The sequence below is a fragment of the Fukomys damarensis genome, unplaced genomic scaffold (genome assembly GCF_012274545.1).
Source record: "Fukomys damarensis isolate Sample0158 unplaced genomic scaffold, DMR_v1.0_HiC HiC_scaffold_23, whole genome shotgun sequence".
NCBI classification, from domain to species: Eukaryota; Metazoa; Chordata; class Mammalia; order Rodentia; family Bathyergidae; genus Fukomys; species Fukomys damarensis.
The window spans coordinates 59,134,424-59,156,701 of record NW_022900935.1 but is presented as its reverse complement, the minus strand read 5'-3'; the positions used below and the strand labels follow the sequence as shown (position 1 = coordinate 59,156,701).

Here is a 22,278-nt window from a genome sequence, read left to right as displayed (position 1 = left end):
GGTGGCCGCGAACCCGGGCCTCCCGCAGAACAGAAGCCGGAGACGGTGCCTAGGAGCTGCTCACAGCGCATGACGAGGGGTGTGTTAGAAAGGAAACGAGGGTGAGGGCGGGGAGCAGGTGAAGGCAGACTCTCAGACGCCCACCTCCCGCCCGCAGCTGCCCATCTGGGGCCATCGGGCATGTAGTCAGATCTCGTTTTTATTTTATCTGGTAAAGTGATTGATACAAGATGATTTCGAACAGGAAGAAAAAGTGTGTGTGTGTGTGTGTGTGTGTGTGTGTGTAGATATATACGTATACATAGGGAGAGATACATGTACATAGTGTCATGTATAAAAACGTGTATATAAATAATGTATAAAGGATTTATAGTCTTTTTTCTGGAAAATGCTTTCATGTGTCTGTGACTTTTTACCTTTTGTACAACACTCATCACACATTTTATCTTGCATTATCCACTTAGCGATCTCCGCCAGGCAGGGCAGTCAGCATTCCTACTTTTCAGAACAGATAATCAAGCCCGTGTTAAGTACACCTGCCCAAGGTGCGTTCTGGAGGCTTCTCGATGAGCGGTCTGAGGTTGTCTGGTTAGGGAGAACTGCTCATGTACAGACATTGTGCTCAACCCGGCCTCCCCGCCACCCTTCACCTCGTGTGGGGATTGTGCAGTGACAGGCTGACCTTCCAGGGGGAAGAGCCTGGTGTGCTCCGTGCTCCTCTTGAAGCAGCCAGGACACCTGCCACTTGGGCTTGCTCCTCCTTCCCTTCCGGACTGCAGGAAACTGACACAGCTCAGAGTGACCTGAGCATTCCCTGGGTAACTGAGGGAAGTTTTGTCTTTGTGTCTGCCCTGCCATAGTTTAACTCCTCACAGGGTACCTCAGTCACCGAACAGGGGAGTGGAGGTTGTGATTCTATGGGTGATGACCTCTCTATTCCTACAAGCACTGGGTTAATTCTAAAGTCTCTTTAAAAATCGTTTTATATTTAGCCAGGCATGATGACCCATATTTGTAATTAAAAAACAAAAACAAAAACAAAACGGTGTGTAGCTCAGTGGAAAAGCCCCATATTCAGTCTCCAGTACTGCAGTAAATGAATAAATAAACAAACCAGTTTTGTATTTATTTTTAGTCCTCCCACGAACCTTCTATTGGAGATTGAACCCACAGCCTCGGCACTCACTGAGTTGTTTTGTTTTCTTGAGACAGGTCTGGTTATGTAGTTCAGACTGCTCTTGAACTCACAGTGTAGCCTAGGCTGGCCTCGAACTCACAGCAGTCCTCCTGCACCACCCTCCTGAGTGCTGGGATTATAGGCGTTTGCCACCATGCCTTCCCTAGTTTTATTTTTTTTATAACAAATTGAAATAATAGAGAATTACATACTTTCCACAATGGATGTAATAATTACATGTTGCAAAAATGTTCTAATAAAAAATTGCAAAAGAGAATATAAAGATACAGCAATAGCCACTCACAGAAGAAAGGCCATGTTAAAACCCAGAAAGCAGCAAAATAAAAAGAAGGAGGCAGCTTTCTGCTAGCCAAGGAGACTGGTCTCTGGAGAAATCAAACCTTTTGATACTTTAATGTTGAACTTCTAGCCTCCAGAACCAGGGAAAAATGGACTTTTATTATAAAAGGGCCCATCCTATGGTCTTTGATATGGCAACCCTAACAAGCTATTATTTTAAATTATTTTATTTTTTTGGTTTTTTGGAAATGAGATCTTATTACATAGCTCAGAACACACAATGATCTTACAGCCTTGGCCTCCTGAGTGCTGGGAATACAGGTGTTCACCACCATGTCTGGCTATTTTTGTTTTCAAATCAATTTAAGGACAATACAGTTTATCCATTGTAAGTATATGGGTCTATAAGTGCTATCAAATACATACACCTAGGGCCTGGGTTTTAGCTCACTGATTCTGCCACCTGCCTTGCAAGTGCAATGTCCTGAGTTCTATACCTGTACCAAAAAAATAAAAATAAAAATACTTCTACAGGCTGGGCATGGTAGTACACACCTGTAATCCCAATACTCAGGAAGCTGAGGTTGAAGGATTGCTGAGTTCAAGGTCAGCCTGAGATAAAGTGATGAGACTGTGTCCCCCCCAAAAAAAATAGGGCAAGGGACTTAGCTTGGTGGTTCTGCCACCTGTCTTGCAAACACAAGGTCCTGAGTTCGATCCCTGGTACCAAAATTAAAAAAAAAAAAAAAACACCCATGAAACCAAACTTTCTATAAACTCAAAAGTTCTCCTTTTACCTACAGTCAGCCCCCTCCCAAAAGCAGGTCCCAGGCAGCCATTAAGCTGCTTTCTATCAGTAGAGAGTGTTTTCATGATATCCTCCTTTTTCATATGGTTGCTTTTACTCACAGGTTCCCCTGTGTTTCTTTTATATCATTTGTTTTTTCTTTCCTTTTTTATGTCTGTCACATCCAATGATTGAAATACATTGGTGTTATCTCCAGTTTTAGCCTCCGTGAATGAAGGGCTGTGAGCACTTATTACTTGTTTTTGTATGGTCACATGTTTCTGTTTCCTCGGGTAACGTATAGAAGTTGGATTTCTGGGTTTTATTGAACATCTATGTTTAGTTTTATAAGAATTCTGTACTGTTAGGGCCGGGAATTTAGCTCATTGGTTTTAGCACAAGGTCATGAGTTCGATCCCCGGTACTTGGGGGGGGATTCTATATAATTGGTACATTTTAGATATACATAATGATAACATTTGTCATAGGAATTTGTACCTGTACATGATATATCTTGCTTCTTTTTTTTCCCCCATTTACCCTCTCCCTTTTATCCCTCTTCCCTTCATTTGCAAAAGCTTTGTGGGCCAGTGATTTAGCTCAGTGGTGCTGCTGCCTGCCTCAAAAGTACAAGGTACTGAGTTCTATCCCTGGTACAAAAAACAAAACTGGCAAAAGCTTTGTTGCCATTTTTACCTTCTTTCTTCTTTCTGTTTTTTTCTTGTCCCTTCTTTCCTTTCCCTCTTCCCCTTCCCTTCTAATTTGAACATTTTCTTCTTGGTGTCTCAATCAATATCTGTTACACATTTTAGTGCTTATTTCCACTTTTGCTTTTTCACCCCAGAGAAACAATGTGTCTATTTCGTTTAAGAGCGTGGTCTCAAGGTGCATCCATTTACCTAGAAATTTCTCAGGCTTTTCCTTCTTTATGACACAGTAGTACTCCATTGTATAAAAAAGCCACATCTGTTTGTTTGTTTGTTTGTTTTGTACAGGAGATTGAACTGGGAACCTTGCGCTTTTGAGGCAGTCAGTGAAACTACTGAGCTAAATCCCTGGCCCCTTCATCTTCTTTATCCTTTTGTCAGTTGTTAGGCATTTGGGCTGTTTCCAAGTGCTGCTATAAATATAGTATGCATATATTGTTATGGTACGATGCTTTTAATTTTGGGGGGAAGATATTTAGAAGGGGAATAGCTGGGTCAAGTGGAACATCTAGTTTTAGTTTAGTTTAGTTTTGGTTGGGTTTGGTTTGGTTTGGTTTTGAGGAATCTTTCCGCTGATTTCCACAGTGGCTTCAGCAGTCACACTCCCACCAACAGTGCAAAAGGTTTCCTTTTTCCCCATCCCCATGGACCCACCAGTATTTTTTTTTTTTTTGTACCAGGGATTGAACTCAGGACCTTGTGCTTGTGAGGCAGGCGTGGTGCCACTGAGCCAAATCCTGGGCCCTACCAGGATTTATTATTGGTTGATTTCTTCATAACAGCCATTTTTTCTGGAGTGAAATGGCATCTCAGTGTTGTTTTAATTTGTATTGTAAGACTTGTGTCTCACTTTTACTCCTGGAGCGTGAACAGCCAAGAGGCCGTCACGATGCTGGGCTCAGTAGCTCAGCGAGGCTCCAGGAGCTTGTCTGATAGCGAGAGTCACCCAGGAAGGAACACACCAGGCAAGTTGGCTAATAGACCTTTATTAGTCTGGCCAGACTGCACTTCCTAAGCCAAGTAGCTCAGAAAGGGTGCCCAGCTCAGAAACAGAGGCCATTTTATATTGGGCTGAAGGGGGGGGTTACACTTAAAACTTACAGAGAGAGGACAAAGGCAAAGAATCAGTTAATCTGAGCTAGTGGTCATCAGGCATATACTTGACCGTCACGTACTAATGATCAGCAGATTGATTATCCATTTTTCCATTTTCAACTTAGATTACAAAGTTCAGAACATTCAACTACACGCAAGCAAGGAGTGGTGTGATTGATGTTGGGTCTCTGTGTTCACTACAGTTTCCATCTAGCCTCCCAGCTACTTCAAAGCAGCCACCCAACAATTCACAATTAATCACTAGTTATTCCATAAGGGATGGAGGGGAGCGACAGCCTCCAGGTCATTCGCTGGTCAACATGGAGTCGCTCTGGTTCAGCCAGGCTCCCACAGTATCTCAGTGATATTGAACATTTTTTCATAAATTTACTTGCTTTTTCTATTCTTCATCTGAGAAATGTCGGATGCCCCTTTTTGAATTGGGTCTTTAAATTTGGGGAGGGTCTGATTTTTTGAGTTCTTTATATATTCTAGATATTAGTCCTTTGTCTGAGGAACAGCTGGCAAAATTTTTTTCACACCCTGTTGGTTGTCTCTTCACTCTGTTGGTGGTTTCTTTTGCTGTGCAAAGGCTTTTTTTTTTTGCAAAAAGAAAACTATTTGTTTGGTTTCGGGAATCAACTCAGGACCTTGCACTTGCAAGGCAGACATGGTGCCACTGAGCTAAATCTCTGGCCCTAAAACTTAATTTATTAATCAGTTAATCAGGTAATAACATTTTCTGGAGGAGTTACAGTGACTTTTTTTTTCTTTTTTTTGGTACCGGGGATCAAACTCAGGTCTTTGCATTTGAAGGCAGGCAGCAGAACCACTGAGCTAAATCCCTGGCACCTACAGTGACTTTTTAATGTTTCTTCTTAGTTGCTTGATTATCTGGAAGAGCTTTTTTGTTTTGTTTTGGTGCAATGTATTGAACCTAGTGTCTCATGAATAGTAAACACATGTTCCACCACTTTATACAGTTCTCCACACAAGGCTGATAATTAATCTTCTTGATGGTAAAAAGCTAAGGTTCTCTAGATGTGTTTTGTTTTGTTTATTGTTTATTGTTTTTTGGTTTTTGGTTTTTTGAGACAGGGTCTCACTATGTAGTTGAGACTGACCTGGAACTCACTATGTAGCCCAGGCTGGTCTTGACCTCACAGCAATCTTCCTGCCTCAGCCTCCCAAGTGCTGGGATTACAGGCGTGCGCCACCACGCCCGGCTTTAGATGTGCTTATTATCTTTATCTTTAAATTTTATGTTGGCCATAGCAGTTTTTTTTTTTTTTTTTTTTTGGTACTGGGATTGAACTCGGCTTCTGCTTGCAAAGCAGGTGGAAGAACCACTGAGCTAAATCCCTGGCCTGGAAATAGCAATTCTTACATTTTATTTCTAATGCTTGTAGATGTGAGTATGCACTGCTCACAGGATATTCCTCAAATGCTCCTCTCTCTTCAACCTCTAGCTCTTCAAGATGCTGTTAATTTTTTAGGCCTCTTTGTACATCCACATACCTTCAGTGCAGTCTGAGGAGCTGCTTCACCATAAACAGTCTCTCCCACAGACTTCCAATGCCCTCAGGTACATCTCTTTGCCATTGTGCTCTCCACTGCAATTTAAGCATCCCTTAGCAAGAATTTCTCTTGTACTTCCTGCTAGAGTGTTTCACGTATATTTCTTTTGAGTGAAGAACTGCAGATGACGGTGACTACTGGTGACCCCAGAGCCCTCCACAGAGAAACACACTAGTGGAACAGAGCAGCGGTGCAGCAGACTGGAGTGGCTGGCAAGTTATTCAGGTGCAGACATTGCCTAGGAGAGGGCTGTCAGCTGGTAGCCATCATGGAGAGGGGCCAGCTGAGCTCAGAACTCAGAACAGTTGCAGGTTGGCTCCATCTAGTGGCTCCCAATGTCACAGTGAGACTGGAGTTCAAGCCGGCAGGAGGTCAGGGACCCAAGTTCATGCTAGGTGGCACATAGACTGTTGCAGGCTCAAAAAATCTAGTTCCACTTTCACAACCAGAAACCAGCCTGAATTTCATTGGAACTTGCAAAGGCTTTTTAATAAGATGAGATCCCTCATATATACTACGTTACATCTCGCTTTTTTAACTTATAGTCTTAAAGATCTACCTCACTTTTTAATTTTTTTAATTTTTTAATTTTTTGGTACCAGGGATCAAACTCAGGACCTTGTACTTGCAAGGCAGGTGGCGGCACCACTGAGCTAAACCCCCAGCCCAGTACCTCACTCTTATTAATGGCTGAATAGCATTCTACTTGATATAAGTGCTCCATCTTATTATCCATGCTCAGGTGACATTCAGTGATTATTAGAAATGTCTTGTTTGGTTTTATTTTTCTGTTTCTTTTTATGTATTTTTTATTTTTTTCTATTTCAAACATTACTACAGTGAATATTGTTGAGAAGAAAGGTATAGTCTAATGTGAAAAATATACGTTAATATGTTTTTATGATTCATGAAGTTAAATGGTTTTTTTTGTGGTTTGGATTGTGAAAGATACCAAATTGGCTCCATTAAAGGCTGTGTGAATTCAACCCCCAACCAACAGTTTATGAAAATGTTTTCCCTTGCTGACACTGTATCATCATACTTGTTCATTGTTTGTGATACTTCCTGCCTTACCTTTGTTGCCTAGAATTGGTTTTGCTATTCTAGGTCTCTTCTGGTTCCAAATAAATTTTAGGATTGTTTTCTCTGATTCTGTGAGATATGCTATAGGAATATTTATTGAGGTTGCATTTAATATAACAATTTTGTATAACATTTTTGAATAACAATTCTGTATAATGATTTTGAAAGTATGGCCAGTTTCACTATATTTGTTCTTCCTACCTAAGAACAAGTGATAGCTTTCCATTTTCTAATATCCTCTTCGATCTCCTTTTTCAGAGTACTTCAGTTTTCAATGGAAAGGTCTTTTGCTTCCTTTGTTAGATTGATTCCTAGGTATTTCATTATTATAAAACATGTTGTTCCGCTGATTTCTCTCTCAGTGAGTTTATTTGTGTACAGGCATTCTATTAATTTTTGATTGTTGACTTTGTATCCAGGAGGTCCTGAGTTTGATCCCCTGGCATGATGGCGCATGCCTGTAATCCCATCACTTGAGAAGCCGAGTCAGGAAGCTCAATGCAAATTTGAGGCCAGCCTGAGTTACATAGTGAGTTAAAGACCAGGCTGATGAGATAGCAAGACGTTGTCTCAAAAACAAACAAACAAACAAAAAAGATCCTACCTCTTCAATAAATTGGGGATGAGAAGTTGCTACCTATTTGGCCTGTTCCCTGGTTCTTTGCCACTAGCCTACAATATTGTTTATGACCTTTAGGTAATCTCACTCTTGGCATACCAGGAAGAACTTATTAGAACAATTATGTCACTTTGGCTAAAGTAGTACAGTCAGTGATAACAGTCACCAAACACAGTGTAGAAAATGTTGAACTGTGATAACTATTAATTGGCCACCTTTAACTATATGAACTATATTTGTGGTTATGTAACAAAATCTATAACTAGAAAATGTGTACAGTAAATGTGCCCTCAATAGGGCTGGGGATTTAGCTCAGTGGTTCCAGCACCTGCTTTGCAAGTTCAAGGACCCAAGTTCAATTCCTGGTACCAAAAGCTATATATATATATATATATATATACCCTCAATGTGATGATTTTACCCTCAAAGGAGAAAATTGAAAAGGGGTTAGAGGGAAAAAATAGTGAAATAGAAGAGATTAGAGGGGCTGGCGATTTAGCTCAGTGGTTCCACCACCTGCTTTGCAAGTACAAGGTCCTGAGTTTGGTCCCCAGAAACCACCCCACAAAAAATCCTGGGATTCCACATTGCCTAAAAATATCTCGTAGTTTGAATGGATGTTATAACAGTTTGTTTGGGGCTAGGGACTTAGCTCAGTGGCTCTACCGTCTGCCTTGCAAGCTCCAGGTCCTGATCCCTGATATGAAAAAAAAAAAAGAAAAAAAGAATTAGAAGCAAGGCTGGAGGAGAAAGGAAGAGTATGTAAACTTTGGGAAACTGGTGAAGAAGACAGAAGGAAATGGGAGAAGGAAGCAATAACAAAAACAGAACAGAACAAGAGAACTAGAAAGTTTTCACACTCATATAAAAAACAAGGAGAGGGCCAGGGATTTAGCTCAGTTGTTCCAGCGCCTGCCTTGCAAGTGCAAGGTCCCGAGTTCAATCCCTAGTACCAAAAAACAAAACAAAACAAAAAATAAAATAAATAAAAACAAAGAGAAAACATGAAAAAAAGAAAGAAAAAAAAAAAAGAATCCTGAGTTTGATTCCTGGTATTGGAAAAAAAAGAAAGAGAAGAAAATGTCTACTTCATGACATGTCACTGCTGTAACTGATACACAGAATGGGCAGACAAAGCCCAAATCCATGTTGATTAATCCCAGCAAGCCAGCCATAGATTTACAGAGGGATAGGAGATAATCCCAACAAGCCTGCACCTTTAGTTCGCCTGAAGTTCAGGCTGGTTTCTCACTGTGAGGTGGAACCTGATTTGTTCAGCCTGCAACACTCCTTGTGCCTAATGCTGGCTTGAATTTGGCTTCTTGACTTCCGGCCAACTTGCGCTTGGTTCCACTTTATGCTAACATTGGGAGCCACTAGATGGAGCCACACTGCAGCTGCTCCGAGATTCAGGCTCAGATGGCCTCTCTGCAAGATGGCTGCCAGCCAGTCACCCTCTCCTGGGAGAGGTCTGAACCTGAATAACTCACCAGCCACTACACTGCACCCACTGCTCCATTCCACTGGTGTGTTTCTGTACGTTGGCCTCTGGGGTCACCAGCAGTCACTGTGCATCTGCAAGTTTGAGCTGCCCCTTCCCGTTCAGGGAGAAAGCACTGTTTGCCACCTCCTTCTGCCTTAAGGTTTCCCTCTTCACTCTCCCATGGCTTCACTTCTTGCTTCAGATCTTTGCTGGGCCTCAGGAACCCATTTCACTCCTTCTTCTCTTTCTCATGTTGCTGTATTCCAGCATCCGGACCCCAAATCTCAGAGAAGGTGGCCTCTGCTATTCAGTTCTCTACCATCTTTCTGGAAGTCTGATGCTGAGGGTCTGGGGAATACAGTTAATCATTTTCCAAGGGTGATAGAAGGGCAGAATGACCACCCACAGAGTCAGATGTGGAAGAGTATAGAGGGTTCATCTGCACACTGGAGATCCAAGGGATCCAGTCAAAGAGCTGCAGCTGACTGCAGTGTCCCACAAGAGTCCATATCAGAAGGCCAGTGGATCTGTGATGATTTTACATTTCCAGCCTGGACTACATAGTGAGTTTAAAGCTAGCCTGAACTACATAGCAAGACCTTATCTCAAAAAACAAACAAAAACAAAACAAAACAAAAAAACAACTTATGCTCACTTAGGTAGCACATATACTTAAAATTTTTTTTTCATCTTGGCTAACACATGGTATGCTACATCTTTTATATTTTAGCCTTTCTAGATTTGTTGTGGTATGTCATTGTGGTTTAACATGTTCACGAGGGGCCATACATGTATGTCTTGTCCCATCAGGTGGCTGGTACCACTAGTGGTACATGCATGATTGCCCCATGTGGTGGCTCAGATAGTCCTTGTCCCACACCACCCAGTGGTACAGTCATACATGCACCATTGGTGGTTCAAGCTGATGGGAACGTGTTAATCTTTCATTTCCCTAATGATGAACAATGTTGATATGAGTTGTGTTTGTTATGCTTTGGGGGATCAAACGTAGGGCGTTGTGCTTGATGAGGCAGGAATGGTGCCACTGAGCTAAATCCCCAGCCCCTGTGTTTATTATCCTTATAGCTTTCTTTTGTGAAAGAAATATCCACCAAAATAATTCACCCAAGGGGCTGGGGATTTAGCTCAGCGGTTTGGTGGCCTGCCTTACAAGCGTAAGGACCTGAGTTCAATCCCCGGTACAAAAAAAAAAATTTGCCCATTTCAAAAATTAGCTTATTTTGATTTTCCTTAATGAGTTGTTTGAGTTCTTTGCATATGTGGAATGTAAATTCTTTGTTAGATAAATATCACAAAAATACTTTCCAATTTTGTTGACTTTTTCTTTCATTTTTTTCATTGTGACTTGTCAGAATAGAAGTTTTCAGTTTTAGTGAATATTAATTACCAGTTTTTCTTGTCACTTTTTTTTTCCAGTACCGGGAATTGAACTCAGGACCTTGCACTTGCCTGGTAGACGCAGAGATGCTGAGCTACATCCCCAGTTCTTATTGTCATTTTATTTTAATTTTAATGTTTAATGAAATTTAAGTGACAAAAATAAAATATGCATATCTAAAGTTAAAAATATATATGTATAAGGGCCGGGGATTTGGCTCAGTGGTTCTGCTGCCTGCTACAAGCACAGGGGCCCAAGTTCGATCCCTGCCCCCCCAAATATATATGTAAATGTATATATTTACATAAAGAGAGAAATCTACCTTACTTCTCCTTTCTTTTCCACAGTGGCAATTTATCACCTACTACTGTTGATGTGTGTGTTTTTTTTTGGGTTTTTGTTTAGTTTTGTTTTTTTTTAGGGTCTTACTTTGTAGCCCAGGCTGGCCTTGAACTCCAGTGATCTTTGTGCCTCAGCCTCTTGAATGCTGGGATTATACAGGTGTGTGCCACCATGCCTGGCTTGGTGTGTGTGTTCTTTTTTTTTTTGAATTTATTGGTACAATCTAGGTATACAATACAGTAACATTCATTATTGGGATCCTGTACCTTTATATGAGAGGTTTTGATTCTCATTTTTTCTCCTTGTCCTGCCCTCCCTTCACCCCCTCCTCCCCTCCCCATTTGGTGTGTGTGTTCTTACAGATTTTGTTTCAGTGCTTTTTGGAGCTATGTGGAGAACATGTAGATTACTACTTTTCTTTTACAAAAAGGAAATTATACTAAGCATACTGTTCTGAAACTGCTTTTTTATTGTTTGATTTATTGTGGGCATCTTTGCAAGGGAGTCTGTGTATCTCTGGTTTGTTTTTCTGTAGGGGCTGCACAGTATTCCATTGTGCGTATGTGGATTTTTTCCACTCATAATATTGGAATCAAACTCAGAGACTCGTAGATGTTAGGCAAGTGCTCTGCACAGTATTCCATTGTGCGTATGTGGATTTTTTCCACTCATAATATTGGAATCAAACTCAGAGACTCGTAGATGTTAGGCAAGTGCTCTACTACTTTTTTATACCCTCCAGCCCAGCTGCATAGTATTTCGTCACTCTCCCCCACCCACCCCCAGCAGTAAGGACTACATCCCCAGTCCCACCCCCACCTTTATTTATTTATTTATTTCTGTGCCAGGGATCAGGATCGAACTCTGGTCCTTGCACTTGCAAGGCAGGCAGCAGAACCACTGAGCTAAATCCCTGTTTTGAGACAGGGTCTCCCTAAGTTACACAGGCTGGGTTCAAACTGGGGATTCTCCTGCCTCAGCCTCCCAGAGTCTTTTTTTTCCCTATCAATGGGGATTGAACTCAGAACCTCCTACATGCTAGGGAAGCACTCCATCACTGAGTACATTCCCAACCCTGTCTGTCATTCCTTCTTTGAGAGGGTCTTGCTTTATAGCCCGGGCTGGCCTTGAACTCACAGCAATCCTCCTGCCTCAGCTCTTGAGTGCTGGGATTATAGGTGTATGCTACCATACCCAGTCTGTTATTTTTATTTTGAGACAGAGTCTTGCTAAATTGCCCAGGCGGTGACTGGACTTGGGCTTCTCCTGCCTCTGCCTTCCAGAGTGCTAGGATTACAGGCATGTGACAGAGTTCTTGTAACAAATACCATGGAAACATTTTGCTAAGCATTTTGGCCCACACCTGCAATCTCAGCACTTGGGAGGCTGAGGAAAGGGATCACCACAAATTTGTGGCTAGCCTGGGCTGTATATTGAGTCTGACACCACCCTGAACTACAAAGTAAGATCCTGCCTTTAAAAAGGAAAAAAATTATGACAATTTTACATTTCAAAAGACAGGATACTGGCCCAGGGATGTATCTCAGTGATGCCTCACCTGTCTGGCAAGTGTGAGATCCTGAGTTCAATCCCAGTACCAAAAAAAAGACAGGATATAAGGAAAGAACCCAAAACAGAATACATGACATAAAGTGTTAAGATAGTAGGGCTCTAGCTGGGTGGTGGCGCACGCCTGTAATCCCAGAGCTCAGGAGGCTGAGGCAGGAGGATTGATTTGAGTTCAAAGCCAACCTGGGCTACATGGTGAGTTCTAGGGCAGTATGAACTACATAGTGAGACCCTGTTGGAAGAAAAACACAATATAATAAAATGAAAATAAAAAATAAATAAGATGATAGGGTTCTGCTGGGTATGCTAGTGGATGGCTGTGATCCCAGCTACTTGGGAGTCTGAGGTAGGAGGATCACAAAGTTGAGGCCAGCCTGGATAAGACCCTGTCTCAATCAAAATTAAGCAAACGGCTGCGGGGTATAACCCAGTGTAGAATATTTGTCTCTTATGCACTAAGACCCTGGATTCAAGTCCTAGTACGGGGCGGGGGGAGCCAGGCATGGTGGTACACACCTATAATCCCAGTACTCTGGGAGGCTAAGACAAATTGCAAATTTGAACCCAACCTGGATAGCTCCTGTCTCACAATAAAAAATTTTAAAAGAGTTGGGGATGTGGCTTAATGCAAAGGCCTTAGAGGCCACAAAAATAAAGTTAGTAGAGATTTTTTTTGTCCCTTTTCCTAAACTTTCTATAATGTTATTATTAGTATTTCTGTAATCCAGAGACTATTTGACTTTTAACCATTTATTCATTAACAATTTTTAAGCCTTTGCTGTGAAAACTGTGTTGTTCTCTGGAGCCATAAGTAGGGTGCCTGAGTCCCTTCCTGCTCATTTGGAGACCCCTTCCCTTGGGCAGAAGGGACAGAGAATACATATTTGTGCTGGAAACGCTAGAGGAGGGAACTACACATACATCTCCAGGAGGGGGCGCTCTGCACCTGAGCTCCGGTGGATGAGAGGAGCTGGCCTTGGAAGAGAGGAGGGTGGAAATGGGCAGAGGCAAGGCTGATAGGAAGTTTCCCAGGCGCTGCCAGAAGCACTGAGACCTCCCCAGTTATGTGGGGGGAAGGGAGGGGCCAGGCTGGGCCTCGCACATCGCCTCATAGCGTAACTCAGCCCCACAGTGCCAGAGGCGAGTGCGAGGACTGGGGAAGGGAAAGGCGAAGGCACGAAGGCTCACTGGGCTCTTCCTTTGTATAGCCCTGCTCTTTGGGCCCCGCGCGTCTGACAGTCCCCCCAGGTTTCACTCGATGGGGCTGACACGTTCCACTAAGGCGGGGCTTGCCGTAAAGTTACCAGAGGTCCCCAGAAAGCCATTTATCGCTGGGAGTGAACAATTTCCCATGAAGTCCCCGGATACCAAGCACTTCCTATGAGGAGCTCTTCTCGAGACAGCTGAGTGAACGAGGCCAAGGCTGTGTTTCCCAGGGTTTCCACTGAAGAAACAAATGCACAGAATCAGCATCCTGTAGGAACAGAGGCGACCAGGCTGCTTTACACAGACTGGGCAGCGTGGGGGGCTGCTGTGAGGAGGTGATGTCTGAGCAGAGACCCTACAAACTTGCCTTTGTGTTCATTCCATTCTCTTGCACTTAGCTTGATACTGATGGACATTGGATGGGCCGGAGGCAGGGATGGTCGGCTATGACCCGAAGGCGGATGACAGGAATAACTCCAAGTTCGAGGTGGCGGTGGCAGGGTCTGTGTCTGGACTTGTTACTCGGGTGCTGATCAGTCCCTTAGATGTCATCAAGATCCGTTTCCAGGTACCCTTCCCCCGCACTTCTTTTTGTGTGTGTGCAACAGGCTGGATGACAAGTTCAGACCTTCTAGCAGAAGCACTTTCTAAAACTTGGAATTTTGTCAAAGTGAAGCGCTTTCCCACCTTCATTACCTTTTTTTTCTGAAATTTTCCCTTCTCATTTCACCCCGTCTGCCACCATCCTGACCTTTTTGATTTTTGGTACCTAGCTTCAGATTGAGCGCCTGTCTCACAGTGACCCGAAAGCTAAGTACCATGGGATCCTGCAGGCCAGCAGGCAGATTTTTCGGGAGGAGGGCCCAACAGCGTTCTGGAAAGGACACATTCCAGCCCAGCTTCTCTCCGTAGGCTATGGCGCTGTCCAAGTAAGTGGTAGGGGTCCTGGCGGGGCCCTGGGTCCTACTGCTCAGTGGAGGGTAAAGCGGCAGGAATACTCCCTGGGGTGGCAGAGAAAGGCTGCTGTGTTTCCCACTTCATCACAACATGATCACCTTCAGCTTTAAGAAGAGCTGCGCGTACCCTTTGGTACCCTTTGGTACCCTTTGGTCCCCTTTGGTCCAGAGACCCTGTATAGCCGGTGTAACAGCGTTCTGGAAAGGACACATTCCAGCCCAGCTTCTCTCCGTAGGCTATGGCGCTGTCCAAGTAAGTGGTAGGGGTCCTGGCGGGGCCCTGGGTCCTACTGCTCAGTGGAGGGTAAAGCGGCAGGAATACTCCCTGGGGTGGCAGAGAAAGGCTGCTGTGTTTCCCACTTCATCACAACATGATCACCTTCAGCTTTAAGAAGAGCTGCGCGTACCCTTTGGTACCCTTTGGTACCCTTTGGTCCCCTTTGGTCCAGAGACCCTGTTTATAGCCGGTGGAAATAGCCTTGCGCCGCAGCCTTCCGGACATGTTTGCCTTTCAGAAGTGCCTTTCCCAGGAGGCCTCTGCAGGCTCCAAGTTGGTGGAAGACACATTTCAGTTTCTGAAGTAGCACCTTCACCAGTGTGTTTCGTTTGAGCTTCCTGACAGCATTGAGGAAGGCAGAGCAGGTGGTTCCTGGGTCGCAGGGAGGTTATTTTAGCTGATGAGACTACACAGTCCATGTATACTCCGGCTGGGACTCAAACCGTGGCTTCTTGCTGCTCGTCACTTACTCCTTCCACTGAGGGCACACGGTATGTGGTGGCCCAGGAGCGGGGCTGCTAATGTACCGCCTCTGTACTGACGACCGATTCTCTGGCTTAAGTTCCCTCCATACACTGTCTCACAGCAGTCCTGAGAGTCTGGTTCTCTTGTCAGTCTGATTTTTTCAGCTAAGACTAAGTCATAGAGCCAGGAGTTATGCTATGTCATTCATCAGATTCTTTATCTGTAAATAAAAATTCAAATGCATAACCATAAAAAAAAAAGACTGAGGCACAAAAGCTTATGTCATTAACACTACCAAAGTACTACTGAGAAAATGGCGGGGGAGCTCAGCATGTACAAGACTCTGGATTCGACCCCCAGCACCACAAAAAATAAAAATAAAAGAAAGTGGCAGAGGGAGAACACATCCCCGCCCCACACAGCTAGCTTCAGTGTGATCCCTGAGTGTTCTTCCCAGGACAGTGCCTACGGGACATACCGGCCATTCCAGGTCCCCATCTAAATGCCGAGGTGTCCAAAGGGGGGCAACTGGTTACCCCTGGGATCACGTTCCCCACACAGTCTCCTCTAGGGGAGAGTGACTCAAAGAGCGCCACCCCAGCAGTGCTGGAAGCTCCCTGCCACCAGTCAGTTTCGTCTTTCCCTCATACTCACAAAATGAAGCGAATCAGTAGTTTTCTCCATACGCTTTGGCCTGTGTATGTAAGTATTTATTTTTTGCAGTTCCAGGGTCTTTTATGTGCTAGGTACCACCCCCCTCTCTGTCCCTCTGTGGCTTTTTGAGATATGATCTCTGTGTAGCCCACTCTGGCCTTGAACTCAAGTTGCCTTACCCTCCCTCTCCATATACAGTGGTGCCTCGATTCATAAACGTAATTTGTTTCACAATTTGGGGGAAGACGGCTGCATTTTTGTTTGTGTGGGAAAGATGGCCGTGGTTGTGTTTGTCACCGATGCAGAGTTTGTGAAGAGAAGCAAAATTTTGTCAAAACACTTTTGTTTGAGAACCGAATTGTTTGTGAGCAGAAGTGTTTATGGACCAAGGTATTACTGTACTTTGGATTTTTTTCTTCAGTACTGAACCTGGGATCTTTGATCTTTGTACTGATTATATTTTTTTTCAAACCTTTTTTTTTTTTTTTTTTTGAGACAAGAGTTTCACTAAGTTGCCCAGGCTGGGTTTAAATTTGTTATCCTTGTGCCTCAGCCTCCCATAGTTATGACATTACAGGTGTCACCACCATGCCACCCTTGTTTTTTTTGTTTTGCTTTGTTTTTTGTGGTGCTAGGGATGTGACCCAGGGCCTCAAACATGCTACGCAAGTGCTTTGCCACTGAGCTACATTCCCAGCCCCTCCATATACTTTTTTAACTCTTTGGTAGGACTCTGCTCAAGTAGACTATAAAATGGCATCTAAATTGTTTCTTCTTTTTTCTTTCCTCTCTGTTTGAAGGTGAGGCCTCTGAGTTCTACACACAATTACATAATAGTTCTTATGTTCGCCATGGGTCCTTGGTGTCTCCTTAGCTTTTCCTCCTCCTAAGCCTGGCCTCACCTGGTGGCACGCGGTGTGTTGGGAGCATTTGGTCTCTGCCATCAACCCTCAGGCCACTGGTGACTTCTTCACTTGCTCTTGCAGTTTTTGTCATTTCAGCTGCTGACTGAGCTGGTCCACAGAGCCAATGTGTATGACACCCACGAATTCTCAGCGCACTTTGTGTGTGGTGGGCTGGCTGCCTGCGCGGCCACCCTCACCGTACACCCTGTGGACGTTCTGCGCACCCGCTTTGCAGCTCAGGGTGAGCCCAGGGTGAGTGGTCAGGGCCAGTCAGCAGGGGCCCGAGAAGAAAGGTGTGTAGGAAAGTGGGGTTCCTATCCTTGGGGGAAACAAAGCTTAGGGAGCTCTGGGTTCTAAGGGCGGCTGCCAGATGGTCAAACCCATAACCATGGTCAGCAGTGTGCAGGGTGCACTGTCCATGCCCAGAAGAACTCACAACCTCGCTGGGGTCGGGATCTGTGGTGTGAAACAGAACAGACAAGTAGCCTGTAGTGGGCTGGATGGAGACAGGCATCAGCGAAAGCGAGACTCCAGAACTCTGGTTGTGTTATCCTGGATGGGAGACCCTTTTGTTGAGATACCTTGGTGACATTTTGGTCAGGAAGGGCACAGTCCCCTGGGAACAGTCTGGGAGACAGGGTGAGGCACAAGTGGGTATGTTGGGCTGATCCAGGGCTAAAACTGCCTCCCTGAGCTCCCTCAAGGTGCACATGTACATGTCCAGGTCTATAAGACCCTGCAAGATGCCGTAGTGACCATGTACAGGACCGAGGGCCCCCTGGTCTTCTACAAAGGCTTGGCCCCCACCTTGATCGCCATCTTCCCCTACGCTGGGCTGCAGTTCTCCTGCTACAAGTCCCTGAAGCACGCCTATGACTGGGCCATACCGGCCGATGGAAAGCAAACTGGTGAGCAGCTCCACAGGCGGATCGGCCCAGCCCACACGCGCATCTCCCCCTGAATCAGGAAATCATTTGTCAGAAACTCAGGTGCCACTGTTCTCTGTACCTGGCCCAGTAGCACAGCCAACTGAATGGGCAAACCCAGCAGTTTAAGTGTTGGATTTGTTTATTCCGACTCTTTCTGTATCTGTCACTAGCATCACCGAAATTTATTTCTAGAGATTGGTTCAGGGTTTTTTTTGTCAGAAACCCAATTTATAAATTGCCTGTTGGTTTTGGTTTTTTGTTTACTGTTGTTTGGTAGGGGGGACATGTTTCCTCTCCAGCTTGGGTCTGAGTCCCCCAGCTGAGCCCGCAGGCCCACGTGGCCTCTAGCTGTAGGACTGTCGCACGCAGACTCATGCCCTGCTGCCCTGCCCTGTCCAGCCTGCAGTCGGTTACCGCTTCTGCTGCCAGTAGCTAGGTCTGGCTCTGGTTCCCCTTTGAGACCTGGAGATGCGTGGGTTTGTGGTGGAGGATGAGTCCTAACGACCTTTACCTCAGCCATCATTAATTGGGTTTCTCCCACCCTTCCCCTTTATCTTGCTTCCCTGGCTCAGAAAACCTGAAAAACCTGCTTTGTGGTTCTGGAGCCGGAATCATCAGCAAGACCCTTACATATCCCTTGGACCTCTTCAAGAAACGGCTTCAGGTTGGCGGGTTTGAGGACGCCAGAGCTGCCTTCGGCCAGGTAAGCCAGCATCATGCAGACAGCTCTCACCCTGGCACTCCCTGGACACATGAAGGGACCAGCATTGAGCTCCTGAGCAGTAGGTAGCTCTAGCCCCTGCACAGCCTCTCTAGTTTAGAGCCTGTCCTCTTAGTGTAGTTTCTTCGCATAAACACCAAGTGCAAGGTTTTGTAACTTCCTCTTTCCATTTACCAACTTGCCCTGAAGAGAGTTTGAATTTGGACACAGAGAGCATCCAGGATGGAAGAGAGAGGTCCTCTTTTTCAAATTTTATTTATTTATTTATTTTTGTCTCACCGTAGAGTCCAGGCTGGACTTGAACTCACTTTGTAGCTCAGGCTGGCCTTGAACTCGTGGCTTGAACTCCTGCCTTAGCCTCCCAAGTACTGGGATTATAGCCATGTACTACCATGCCCAGCAAAAGAGGACCCGCTCTTAACAAAGACCGGTGTGCTAGTTTGGCCAGCAGTTGGGGCAAGTGGAGGAGGCTCATGAAGGTCCAGTGGGAACCAAGGCCAGGGAGAGAGGTTGAGACCACATGTTGGAATGCTTCAAACACCAGGCCAGAGAACTTGGCCTTGATTCTGTGATGTCATCATCAGGGGTTACTGGAGCTTTTGGAGGGGAGCAAGGCACTGGGGGTACATGGGTCTGGCAGTAGTTTGTGATGTCAGAAGGCAGGGAGGTAAGATCCCAGTGATGAATGTAACTCTACTGTATACATTAAAAGTACCATTAAACTCAATAAGATTAAAAAAATAAAATAAAATTTGAGGAAAAAAAAAAGGTGGCGGGGAGGCAAGGCTGAAGGTCTGGTGCTGGTCACGCTGAGTTAGCAAGGGCCATTCAGATCTGCCTAGGAGGACCAGCAGAGTGGGATAAAGAATCCAGAGCACCTCTGGAGGGAGGGGCTCTGTCCAGCTGCTGACTTCCAGGTGCTTCATCTGTTAAGTCCAACTTAGCCCACTTGAAATAGACAGAAGGGAAATTTATCCGCAGTTTTGTGCTCTCCCCTTCACCGGCAAGTATTTACTGGGAGCTGGGATGTGCCCAGTGCACTCCCTCCTCAACCTGGCCTTCCTCTCCCCAGGTGCGGAGCTACGGGGGCCTCCTGGATTGCATCAAGCAGGTGCTGCAAGAAGAAGGTGGCCGTGGCTTCTTCAAGGGTCTGTCCCCAAGCCTGCTAAAGGCTGCCGTCTCCACAGGCTTTGTGTTTTTCTGGTATGAGCTCTTCTGTAACCTCTTCCACTGCATGAAGAAGGCGGACAGCTAGCTTGGAGGGCGGGAAGGGCCTGAGCTCCTCACTGGAGTCCAGCTTTCACAAGAAGCAAGACTCGACTTGGATCTCACATTGTGCTGAGAGGTGCCGCCTCATCCAAGCACCAGGCTAGGTGTCCTAGGCATGAAGTACGACTGGGAGCGGGGCGGCAGTCTTGACCTGTCGGCTGGGACTGCACCAGAGGGCAAGGACTTTCTTCCTGAAAGAACAGCAAGCAGCATCCAGGTCTCAGGCTGTGGGGCCAGTGGCAGTGGGAAGCAGCTTGCAGTCGTTTCTCCTCTGTCCAGCCCGACCCAGAAGGATCAGCTGCCATCTTTCCTTCACAGCCTGCCTGCTGGGAGACTCACCATTCTGGAAGAGGCTGAGGCTCCAGTGCTGAGGGCTGGGCTTGGGCTCTTTGCAGGAGTCTGGTCCCCACACTTGGGCTCTTCCCCATCCACTTATTTAATAGATATTAAAGAGAAAAGCACATTGCTTATCTTACTCTTCCACTGTCCTTTTGTTTTTTTCGAGACAGGGTCTCACTATGTAGTCCAAGGTATCCTTGAATTTGCAGTGATACTCCTGCCTCAGCTTCCTGAGTGCTGAGATTTACAGTTGTGCACCACGAAGCCTGGCCTCGTCTACCTTCCTCTACCATCCACATCCTCTGGCTTCCTTGAATTCCTGGCTCAGCAGTTGCAGCTGATTCCTAGATCTGACGGGAGGGTCCCAGCTGGCTTCTGAGCCTCCCAGGCCCTGTCTCTGTGTCTGTGAAGGCTGGTGCACCAGGCCAAGCCTCTCCAGTGGAGCCCATCAGAGCAGGCAGGTGCTGCCCTTCACCCAGATGGCTCCCTTCACCCAGGTGGCTCCCTTCACTGGGCACCAGGTGGCAAGCATGCCCACCCAGAGTGTCCTAGGCTGAGCATGGCACTGCATGTGCCCTCAATGACCCCAGAAGGGCCATGGCCCTGAAGCCGCCCAGTGAGAGATGGAAGAAAGGGGTGGGCAGACAGCCTGGCAGGAGCACAGTTGGCACATGGGGTTACCAGAGCCCAGGGACCCACACATGTATATCTAGATGCCAAAGATAAACGCATTACAGGGGTATGAGGGAAGAAAACACTGAACATGACTGCCGCCCTCCTGCCCTTGCATGGTTGTGGGCTTGGCTGGGGGTGGTTACCCTGCCCTCTCCTAGAGCTCCGTTCCACCCTGCACTGACTTGGAAGCAGCATCTGCTAGAAGTGACCCCAGTGTGTGGCTGCTCCCCCTCCCGCCACTGAGTTCTGGGCCCCTTCTCACTTTCCATCTGGACTGTGCCTGCTGATTCTGAAGGTCCAAGTTGTGGCTGGAGGTCCAAGGCATGCTGGGTCTTGACATAGGAGGCCCATCAGCTGCCCTATCAGGCAGCTGCCTGATTTTTGTTGATATTTTTACTGCAGTGCTCGGTATTGAACTCAGGGCCTTGGGAGGAAGGAGGCAAGTGCTCCACCGGTGAGCTATAGCTCCAGTCCACGACTGAATGTATGTTTTATGAAATTCCACTGAAATAAGGTTTATGCTCCTCTTGCTGCAGTTGAATTGTCTGGAAATGGACAACAGAATGTGACAGCTTTGGCAGCTCTTTAACAGGAGGGAACTTTGGCAATGGAACTCCACCGTCAGGACTTTCCTGAGCTGTGGGGGAGCTGTAAGGAACAGGGAAAGGGGTGGTTACCAGAACCCCTTCAGTGAGTCCTGGTCTCCTGTGAGCCACGACTGCACAAGGCAAAGTAATTAATGGACAGGAAACAAGATTTAGAGAAGAAGCTGAGCTTTGGGCCTGATCAGTGCTGCTCTGGTCAGCAAAGACAGGCACCCCAAACTTGCCACACCTTTATTTAGTACATCAGGAGTAGTAGATGACTCAGAGGGCAGCGATAATCCTAGGACAATGAAGAATTTATGAAGATGAAAATCCTAGATGGACAAGGAATTTATGTTGATTAGGAATTTGTCCCACCCCAAATGAAACCTTTCTCTTACTACTCCCTTTTCAAGGAACCAAGATGTCTTCATCTGATGCAATCCTGCCCAGGAGTGTCAGCAACACAGGACCATTAAGGTCTTAGCTGTGACCCGAGGCAAAATGAAGTTATGGCTCAACATGCCATAGCCAGCCTGTAGGCAGGAAAACTAGGCGTAATCATAATTGTGAGACGATTTTTCCCCGAAATTATGCAGAACTGTTCCCAACAGGGAGCCAGCGGTGAAGCTCACCCAGCATCCTACCCTGACCCCCCCAAAAAGATGGAGGGACACCCCCTTGTCAACTATCCCTAAGACTGCCCCTTGGATTTGAGACTTTCTTGCCAGAGCACTGGAGCAGGAGAGCGAACGAGTGAGATCCGTCCCAGTTCACAACGCCTCCCACTCCGCCTTCTCTCCCTCGGTCTGGGGAGGGTGGACGCGCGTGGGTGAAGATGCTACTGGGCCAGTCCCAGACCCGCCGCCTCCGCAGGCTCCTCCCACACCACGTTAGTGGGCTGGCGAGTCTCTGCCGCTCCTCCCACACCACGGTAGTGGGCTGGCGAGTCTCTGCCGGCCCAGGTCACCTGACCCCCGCCCCGGACACCGACGGGGCGGGGATCTCCGTGCAAGCCCAAGGGCTAAACCGGTCTGCCCCAGCGCACACGAGCTGTCATGGTCCCGGTCAGGGCCAGACGCGGTGGTGGCAGCGTTACCGAACTTCAGCGACATCCCCGGCCTTTCCCAGGGCGTAGCTCCGGGAGCGGGCGGGACGC

General features: G+C 46.2%; 1 protein-coding gene across 8 annotated transcripts in view; it reads left to right on the top strand.

The window, feature by feature from the left end:
• Slc25a19 (solute carrier family 25 member 19) overlaps positions 1 to 19,988 on the top strand; it is a 20,378-nt gene extending 390 nt beyond the window's left edge. The window contains exons 1-8 of one of the 8 annotated variants that reach the window (XM_033767578.1): positions 61 to 79; positions 13,744 to 13,913; positions 14,119 to 14,227; positions 14,508 to 14,554; positions 16,684 to 16,854; positions 17,327 to 17,510; positions 18,104 to 18,234; positions 19,325 to 19,988. In XM_033767578.1, coding sequence (XP_033623469.1) covers positions 13,782 to 13,913; positions 14,119 to 14,227; positions 14,508 to 14,554; positions 16,684 to 16,854; positions 17,327 to 17,510; positions 18,104 to 18,234; positions 19,325 to 19,507 — 957 coding nt within the window. In that variant the 5' untranslated portion in view covers positions 61 to 79; positions 13,744 to 13,781 and the 3' untranslated portion in view covers positions 19,508 to 19,988. Of the gene's footprint in view, positions 1 to 60; positions 80 to 13,743; positions 13,914 to 14,118; positions 14,275 to 14,507; positions 14,555 to 16,683; positions 16,855 to 17,326; positions 17,511 to 18,103; positions 18,235 to 19,324 lie in introns of those variants that run through there. The other 7 variants (XM_010630784.3, XM_010630785.3, XM_010630782.3 and 4 more) reach the window with 7 other exon arrangements.
• Positions 19,989 to 22,278: the final 2,290 nt, after the last annotated feature.